The following is a 10,000-nucleotide window of genomic DNA, read 5'->3' as shown; positions in this document are numbered from 1 at the left end:
CACACACACACACACACACACACGCGCATACAAACCACGTGACGCAACCCAAAACAACAACAGCGAACTTTTATCAATGGCATTCAAGGAGAAGTGGTATCTGGCAACCCCTCTCTCTCAACCACCGCCGCCACCACCACCACCACCACCACCACTACTCCCTCTCATACCCCGCCCCCGTAAGAAGTCAGGTGAAGCCTCATCACGTGGCACCCACTTCACCTGTATGAGGGAGAGGTGAGAGGGAGAAGTGAGAGGAGAGTCAGAGGGAGAGGGAAGAGGGGATGAAAATACAAATTTGGTTCATAAATAAAGATTGGAGAGAGAGAGAGAGAGAGAGAGAGAGAGAGAGAGAGAGAGAGAGAGAGAGAGAGAGAGAGAGAGAGAGAGAGAGATTTAGTAGTATATAATCGCGTAAATGGGAAAGGAGGAAAAACTTGCTATGAAATGCCTTCAGATATAGGAGGAGGAGGAGGAGGAGGAGGAGGAGGAGGAGGAGGAGGTTTGGAGGGAAGGAGGTTGGTTTTTCCACACAGGCTCAAATAATATTGTGAAGGCAAAGTATAACCTTGAAACAGAGAGGACAAAGAGATGTACAGACAGATGGATGGATGGATGGATGGATGGACAGACAGACACATAAACAAAGATTAATAAAGAGGAGTGGATAGTCAAATAATGAGAGAGAGAGAGAGAGAGAGAGAGAGAGAGAGAGAGAGAGAGAGAGAGAGAGAGAGAGAGAGAGAGAGAGAGAGAGAGAGAGAGAGAGAGAGAGAGAGAGAGAGAGAGAGAGAGAATGACTCATGTTCAGTAAAGAAAAAAAAAAAGAGCTATTTTTACTCTCTGTGATCACTACGAACCTTCCTTTGTGCGTGTGTGTGTGTGTGTGTGTCTGTGTGTTTATTTCTCACCACTAACAGTACACTTCTCCCCCTCCTCCTTTCCAAACCGAGCCTTCTTTAATATGGCTCAAACCAGTGGCAGTTCTATCATGGCCGTCTTAGAGTCGCAACATGTTAGAGGGAAGCCATATTGGTACACCCTAGGGAGTGTTTATCTACACGCACGTAAAATATGGAAGGAGATGGGAAGAAGGGAATGTAGGAGAGGCAGAGGCATGGGGAGGAAAGATGGGAATAGATGAGGAGGAAGGGGAGAGGAAAGTGATGGATGGTGAGGGGAGGAATATATGTAGAAGAAATGGGTAATGATGGTAAGGAAGGAGAGGAAAAGAGGACAGGAGGAAATGAAAGAGGGAAGAGAAAAATTATTATGGGTAAAAGAGAAGAAAAAGAAGAAGAAGAATGAGGAGGAGGAGGAGGAGGAGGAGGAGGAAGAAGAAGAAAAGGCGGAAGTGAGGTAAGATGAAACTTGACAGGTAGGAAACGAGAGAGAGAGAGAGAGAGAGAGAGAGAGAGAGAGAGAGAGAGAGAGAGAGAGAGAGAGAGAGAGAGAGAGAGAGAGAGAGAGAGAGAGAGAGAAATAAAACTGCCTCCTTCCCTCTCTCTCTCTCTCCCTCTCTCTTCACGACCCTCTACCTAATCAGTCGTTGAGATACGTTGGGGGCAGATGTGGGAGGAGCGAGAGAGAGCGAGAGTGGGAGAGACGTATGCGGGTGGAGATAACTTCATAGCATTGGAGGAGGAGAAGGAGGAGAAAATTTACCAAACTGAGCCAACAAACTGAAGGAGAGAGAGAGAGAGAGAGAGAGAGAGAGAGAGAGAGAGAGAGAGAGAGAGAGAGAGAGAGAGAGAGAGAAATATTTACCAAACGGGGAAAACCAGAACAAACTCTGGAGGAGGAGGAGGAGGAGGAGGAGGAGGAGGAGGAGGAGGAGGAGGAGGAGGAGGAACTGAATTTGAAGAAAGAGGAGGAGGAAAAGGATACGAAGAAAAGAAGATGATGATGAACAACAATAACAAAAATAAGAATAAGAAAGGGCAGGAGAGGCAAGAGGAGGCGGCACTGACCAGAGCAGGCTGGTGACGACGAAGCTGCAGCAGCCAAGTGTAATTCTCCCTGATCCAGCGAAGCGCGACCTCCACATACTGGCTGATCTCCGGCACGGACAGCACACTGCAACACGAGACAGGGACACGGCTGAGTGAGGCAGGTGAAACAGGGGAGTGAGTAAGACAGGTGAGAGAGAGACAAGGGAGAGACAGGAGAATGAAACGCGTGAGACAGGGAAATGAGACAGGGGGTGAGACAGGGAAGTGAAAATACAGGTTGACATGGTGGAAAAAAGAAAAAGAAAAAAAATACAAGCTTATATGGTGACGAAAAACAAAATAAATTAAATTAAATTAATCAAATAGTAATAACAACACATCAAAATAAAATAAAATGGAATATACATAAATAAAATAATAACAATACGTGAATATAGTAGTAGTAGTAGTAGTAGTAGTAGTAGTAGTAGTAGTAGTAGTAGTAGTAGTAGTAGTAGTAGTAGTTTACTGACAAAAAAAAAAAAAGTATTTTTACCTTGAATAGAAACAAACAGCAACGTCCTATAGAATGGCAATAGCTGAACACCCCACAAAAAATAATAAAAAAATAAAATAAATAATTAAATAATAAAAAAAAATAAATAAATAGATAAAATAAAATAAATAAATACATAAATAAATAAAGTAAAATAATAATAAAAAATAAATAAAATAAATAAATAAGTAAATAAAAACTATAAAAACTTCACAAAAAAAACATTAAACATTAATCTCAACAAAACCAAAAATCCACGAATAAGAATCTAAAAAAAATAAATATACACGTAAACACAACAGATATATAGGTAAATTCCACGTACTACTGAGGAAACTGGTATGAGCCCGAGTGACGAAAATACAAACCTGTGTGTGTGTTCCGGTCATTAATATTTGTTTTCTTTTTACCTCTCACGTCAAAATAGTTCATCAGTTTTCTTTTTCATACAATTATTATACCAGCCCCAAGTTTTCCCCAATAGTACATCATCCACGCTTCCTCTCCTCTAAGCTCCCTAAGTCTTATTCACCTCAGCCACCTCTCGTGCTGTCCAGGATAGAGAGGCGGTACTCACTCTGGGTCCTTCAGCCATCCATCTCATGAAACTCACCCCACTTACTTTATACAGCCCACTCTCAGTCTTGCCCCTTCACTGACACACACACACACTCCACACACACACACACAACACACACACACACACACACACCACACACACACAAAGAAGTTATATTTTAATACTACACAAAGTAGATTGGCTGAGGGATACAATAGAAACTGTGTGTGTGTGTGTGTGTGTGTCGTGTGTGTGTGTGTGTGGTGTGTGTGTGTTGTGTGTGTGTGTGTGTGTGTGTGTGTGTGTGTGTGTAGAGAGAGAGAGAGAGAGAGAGAGAGAGAGAGAGAGAGAGAGAGAGAGAGAGAGAGAGGAGAGAGAGAGAGAGAGGAGAGAGAGAGAGAGAGAGATGAGAGAGAGGAGAGAGGAGAGAGAGAGTGTTAGGGAGGGAACAAATGTGGGCGAGTATCTGTGTATTGTATCGTACCTACCTACGCAGTGACAGGTAAACCAGCACAGGTGTGGAGGTCTAATTAATTATGGATTCAGAAGATTTAATGAACTAGAAAAAATAAATAAATAAAAATAAAAATAAAAATAAAAATAAAAATAAAAATAAAAAGTAAAAGTCAATGTCGAGAGCTTCCCTTCTCCCAATGCTATCCAAACAACAACAACAACAACAACAACAACCAACAACAAACAAGTCTTATCTACAACATTGTGTCACCAAGGAAGCGATACGCCTCTCGAGTTCAAGTTCACCAAGGAGGAGGAGGAGGAGGAGGAGGAGGAGGAGGAGGAAAATAAAGCCCTCACAACTTCACGCACCACGATCTTTATCATCATTGTCATCAACAAAGCAAGTGGAGCAGAATTTTTCTTTATGAGTCAGACTATTTTGTTTTTCCTCTGTAACCCACACACACACACACACACACACACACACACACACACACACACACACACACACACACACAAGACTCATGTAAGGAGGTAATGTCACGCTACTGCCCCCCCCCCCCTCTCTCTCTTCTCTCTCTCTCTCTCTCTCTCTCTCTCTCTCTCTCTCTCTCTCTCTCTCCTCTCTCTCTCTCTCTCTCTCTCTCTAAGGGTGATTACTCTCCACTTCAGTGAGTGATAATCAGGAACGCCCACGACCTCTCCACCCTCACCCACTCTCCCCTCTCCACCCACTAACCTTTTTCCTACCCTCACTACCGCACCTAAATTCCCATCCACATAGCAACTCCAAAATACGATTAATTACCCTCCCCTCCACCACACTACCTTCATCCACTCAACTAACTAACCTACCACACTTTACGTAGCATATTTTTCCCTCCACCACACTACCACACTACGTAACATTATCATCCACCCAGCTTTAATCCACCACATATTACTCGCCATATTTTTCTCTCCACCACAGCACCACAGCACCACCCTCATCCACAATACTTACTACCCATCCACGTATTATCTACCATGCACTCCTCTCCACCACACCACCACACTACCACGCTCATCCACATAGCAACGCCAGAAATACGACTAATTATCCACCACACAATCCTCTCCGCCACACCACCATCTTGATCCACCCAACTTCACTAACTAGCAATCATCATCATTCACCAAATTTTCCTTCCCTCTCCACTCCACTCCACTCCACTGCCTCCTAAAATAATCCACCTAGGAATACCAAACATTACACTTCTATTATTTTCCTCTCTACTTCTCTACTTTCCTTTCCTTCTCTTCTCATCATTACCACACGTTTCTTAACACAGAACCATGTCATCCCTTCCTCCTCCTCCTCCTCCTCCTCCTCCCCCTTTCTCCACTACAGATATCCCCATCACTATTTCCTCTCTCTCTCTCTCTCTCTCTCTCTCTCTCTCTCTCTCTCTCTCTCTCTCTCTCTCTCCCACCACCCCATCACCACAACCATTCCTCTTCCCACATGTCCCCTCCATTCCCCACCACCCACTCCCTCCACTCCCTTTGGCAGACTCCTTGTTCCCTTTCACCCTCTTCCCTTACCCCTTCTCTCTCCCCCTCCCCTTAGGTAAATGACCCTCCTGTGGCTTTTCCTTCGTACCTGAACCTTTGCCGCTTCGCAGTGCAACATTCCACACAAGACAACGTGCACTGTTATTTTCTCTATTATTACTCTCATTATCATCAGCGTGTACCCTTTCCTCTCGTAATTTCCAAAGGTTGTAATCCGCGCGATTTGTTATACAGGTTAAATATATAGTGTGCGTTTAAACTTGCTCATAATACAGCTTTAAATGCGAGTACACACACAAACACACACACACACACACACTTTAAAATTAAGAGAAAAATATAAATCATCATTGCTCTTCGATACAGATATTGACAAAGCGCATAATAAGAGTGCGAATTGCCTTCTAGAGCAAATAACATTAATAAAAACCCTAAGAAAAAGGAAATGTACCTTGCGCTGACCTCAGGTACGCAACAGCATCATTAACAAAAGATTTCACAGCATCATTCGACACATGCTTACTTTCTACATTGTGACCCAGAGAGCTGACGATTACATGCAGTTCTTTAGGCGTTGCATAAGACCACAATTCTATCTCCGCTGAATAATATAACAGAAAAAAATAAGTGCGGCAATGCAATTACACCTGAAGCGACCAGGTAAGGTCTGCTACTTTCACACGATGATTTTGTAACGTGCAGGTAGCGAGTGTTTCAGTGCTGCAGGGGTTGAGAGAGAGAGAGAGAGAGAGAGAGAGAGAGAGAGAGAGAGAGAGAGAGAGAGAGAGAGAGAGAGAGAGAGAGAGAGAGAGAGAGAGAGAGAGAGAGAGAGAGAGAGAGAGAGACGATCTTTAAGTTTGTGGAAAGGAAAGGAAAGGAAAGGAAAGGAGAGAGAGAGAGAGAGAGAGAGAGAGAGAGAGAGAGAGAGAGAGAGAGAGAGAGAGAGAGAGAGAGAGAGAATCGTGGGAAAACAAACAAATCTCTCTCTCTCTCTCTCTCTCTCTCTCTCTCTCTCTCTCTCTCTCTCTCTCTCTCTCTCTCTCTCTCTCTCTCTCTCTCTCTCTCTCTCTCTCTCTCTCTCTCTCTCTCTCGCTGCAGTGACTCAGGCAAGTTGAAAGACCGGGAGGACCCAAAGGTTTCAAAGGCAAAGGTTGGTGTGTGTGTGTGTGTGTGTGTGTGTGTGTGTGTGTGTGTGTGTGTGTGTGTGTGTGTGTGTGTGTGTGTGTGTGTGTGTGTGTGTGTGTGTTTGTTTCACATTCCGCTGGTCTTCTTCACACAGGTTCTGTTATGGTACTACGCCTACTCTCTCTCTCTCTCTCTCTCTCTCTCTCTCTCTCTCTCTCTCTGTTACGCTTCCATGCAACTTAACGCAACGAATATCAGTGCAACACGTGTAACCTAAGCTGAAGTTACGCTCAGCATTACAACCTGACTGTCTGTCTGTCTGTCTGCATGTATGTCTGTCAGCAGGAACGTGAGTGTCCGTTGCTCCCTGGGCCGTGTTCTCAAACATGTCGGTATTCTTTTCCTACCAAATTTCTTTAACAATCTCAAGTGGAAGTTACCGGAATTTTTTTTCAAGTCTTCTCGTGAATCTCGTGATGGTTTAACAAGGATTCTGCGCCATTAGAGAGAGAGAGAGAGAGAGAGAGAGAGAGAGAGAGAGAGAGAGAGAGAGAGAGAGAGAGAGAGAGAGAGAGAGAGACGAAAGATAACGAAAAAACACGCTTAATCATTTCACCTTTGAGAGTGTTCAACGCATTCACCGCTTCTGGCAGTTTCCACACTTTATACAGCCCCAGTTCTTAGTCAGAATATAAATAGAGTAACCACCGATGACCTTGAATTACAAAAATAAAATAGTCACCATAAATTTAATATACCCAACAACTTAAATCCTTAATTGCAGATAAAAATAAAATAACCGTAAACTTAATATGCCCAACTAATGATACCTGGAATAAAATCATGAACGTAACATAAAGTGAAGTTACAAGAAGCCTTCAGGCCTACACGAGGCAGTCCCTCTATTAAATGTACCAATATCCACTTATTCCCCCAACCATAAATTTGTGTAATCGTCTTTTTGAACCTCACTATTGACTCAGCACCAACAACATGAGTACTGAGTCTATTTCATTCAAACACCGCTCTATTTAAGGACCAGTTTTTTCATTTTTTTTTTATCTAACTTTATTAAGCCTGAATCCGTTATTTTTTGTCCTAATGTGATATTACTGAAAGGGTTAGTAATAATATGAACCTTTGCCTGTGACGGGGTGCAACAAAATTTACACTAGTTTCTTCATATCTCTTTTTTAATGTAATTTCTTGTCATGTTTTGATTATATAGGATTTTGTTCATGTCACCCTTGTTGCATCCCTTTAAACTGTGTGGCATTACTGAAAGGGGTTAGGAATTTGATCCTCTGTCTGTGCGGGAATGTGGCAAAATCTTCAACAATTCCTCTCTCTCTCTCTCTCTCTCTCTCTCTCTCTCTCTCTCTCTCTCTCTCTCTCTCTCTCTCTCTCTCTCTCTCTTATCACATTTCTTGTCCTATACTGGGTGAATATGATTTTGTTCACGTCACGCTTGTTATATAATTTAAACTCTTTGGTATTACTGAATGTGAGGTTAGGTTAGTATGAGCCTGTGTGTGTGTGTGTGTGTGTGTGTGTGTGTGTGTGTGTGTGTGTGTGTGTGTGTGTGTGTGTGTGTGTGTGTGTGTGAGAAGGGCGGTGCAGCAAAATCTACGCCAGTTAACATCTCTCTTCTTTTTGTCTAATTTCTTGTCCTACCCTGATTACATAGGATTTTGTTCATATCATCTCATTATATCCCTTTAAACTCGTGCTGTAATACTGAAGTGGAGTTAGGAATCTGATCCTGTCAGTCTGTCTGTCAGGGGATGAAGCAAAATATACACCAGTTGCAGATTTTGTTCATGCCACCTTGATTATATCCCACAAAACGCATGCTGTATTACTGAAGGGGAGAGGAAGTAGGGATATTTGTCTGTCTGTCTGATATGCAGCAAAATCTACGCCAGGCAGTAGCAAAAAGCGTTACCTTGACTACCTGAACTCCTGTTACACATGCAAAGGTCACCACTAGCGGAGCGCCATCCCGTGACACGCCTCTTTGTATGCTGCATGAACACACGTAAGCTCAAGTGACGGTCAAAACTACGCGTCACTCTTGTTTACGCTTGATTCAAGGCACGTGGCTGGCGTCCAAGGTAGATGCACTCTGGCGCCACCCTGCGGAGATCTAGCACGTGGGGAAGAGGTATGGAGAGAGAGAGAGAGAGAGAGAGAGAGAGAGAGAGAGAGAGAGAGAGAGAGAGAGAGAGAGAGAGAGAGAGAGAGAGAGAGAGACTGTGTTGCCTGATCTGGCCTTTACATCACAGCTACTGCGATTGTTTTTATCTTGCATGTTGGGGAGAGTGGGTGAGAGGGAGAGAAGAAGTAAGGGAGGGAGAGGGAGTGGGAGATGGAGCTGTTTCTGACAGGTGGCGGTGAGAATGGTGGTGACGACGAGGACAAGTGGTGGTGATGGTGGTGGTGGGAACCCCTGATCAGCCCCAGTCCACCCACTCACACCACCCTCCTCTCTCTCTCTCTCTCTCTCTCTCTCTCTCTCTCTCTCTCTCTCTCTCTCTCTCTCTCTCTCTCTCTCTCTCTCGCCTCCTTTCGCCAGTGTGCTAAAAGGCAAGACGGCAAACAGCTTTCCCCCCAGAAGCGGATAAGCCGTGTGGATATGAGAACAGTTATAGCCGAGCTCTCGTCCACTTGGGGCTGCTGTGAGGGCCTGAGACAGCGGTAATAACAGCAGGTACAGTAATAACAGGAGTAATAACAGCAGGTACAGTAATAACAGAAGCAATACCACCAGCAACAGTGCTAGGAGGAGATACAGTGATGCAAATGTGGAGGTTATGAATTGCAGAATATTTATGGATGTGGATGATAAATGGAATGGTGTAATGAAGTAGTATAAATGAGATATATAGTACTGTAGTAAAAGAGAACATGATAGTTGGAAATTTAAAGGTTGTGGGTTCAGAGAGAGGTTATTAAGTAGTAGTAGCAATAACAGGAGAGAAAACAGAACAGTAATAAGAATGGGTACGATAGCAGAAATTCAAAGGTCGAAGGTTCTGACGTAGCAGCACGAGAAACAAAAATAGAAGCAGCGAGAATGAGTAAGGTAGTAATAATTCAAAAGTTAAAGGTTCTGAAGGAGCAGCATGAGTAACGTAACAGTACATGCAGTAACAGTAGTAACAAAAACAGAAGCAAGAATAGATGCGGTAGCAAAAATGTAAAGGTTGAAAGTTGCTGAAAAGTTATAGGGGAAAGGTCTCCAATGCCATGTATAGACGCCCTCCTTTGTTCCTGTTACTATATAGCTTGATGAGGTGTTGTGTGGCGGGCGACCATGGCTCCTCAAGGCCCGCCCCCGCCACTCCTTCCCTCCCTGCTCGCCTTCATCCTACATTGGTACTTTGCTCGGCGACTTAAGACCGTACATTATGAAAAACTTCTGCGCCGCACCATCATTAATGACAGACTAATAAGATTTCTGCATTATTACCCGGAGAAACACTCTCGAATGCGACTAATTATGTGACCCTTGAAAATAGTCCTGGTGAAACAGCAAAACGTTTCAGAATACAAGTTTATAATAAGTCACACCTGTTTTTAAGGGTGTTTTTATGATTCTAGTGACAGGATAGCAAGATTTCTGCATTGTTAATAGGAAAAACACTCTTGAGAGCCCGGCTATTCATCATTATGGCATTTGAAAACAGTCGTAGTGAGGGAGCAAAGTGTTTCTGAATACGGGCCTTCATGCTGAGGACGTTAATGAATATCTGGTCATTATTCATTAATGATCAATAAGCAGGATTCTTTAATACGTCTCAGCAGTTTGTATGC

The 10,000-nt window shown here is 43.4% G+C and overlaps 1 protein-coding gene across 1 annotated transcript in view; it reads right to left on the bottom strand.

Annotated features, from left to right (window-relative positions):
- The window catches only part of LOC135109679 (reticulophagy regulator 3-like), a 31,839-nt gene that overhangs the window by 9,680 nt on the left and 12,159 nt on the right, over positions 1 to 10,000 (bottom strand). Inside the window, exon 3 of the mRNA XM_064021218.1 lies at positions 1,971 to 2,076. Within this exon, the coding sequence (XP_063877288.1) occupies positions 1,971 to 2,076 (106 nt within the window). The remainder of the gene's footprint in view (positions 1 to 1,970; positions 2,077 to 10,000) is intronic.

Source organism: Scylla paramamosain, chromosome 19 (assembly GCF_035594125.1).
Source record: "Scylla paramamosain isolate STU-SP2022 chromosome 19, ASM3559412v1, whole genome shotgun sequence".
In the NCBI taxonomy this organism is placed as follows: Eukaryota; Metazoa; Arthropoda; class Malacostraca; order Decapoda; family Portunidae; genus Scylla; species Scylla paramamosain.
The sequence above is the reverse complement of the archived record's forward strand: the minus strand, read 5'-3'. Positions and strand labels throughout refer to the sequence as shown.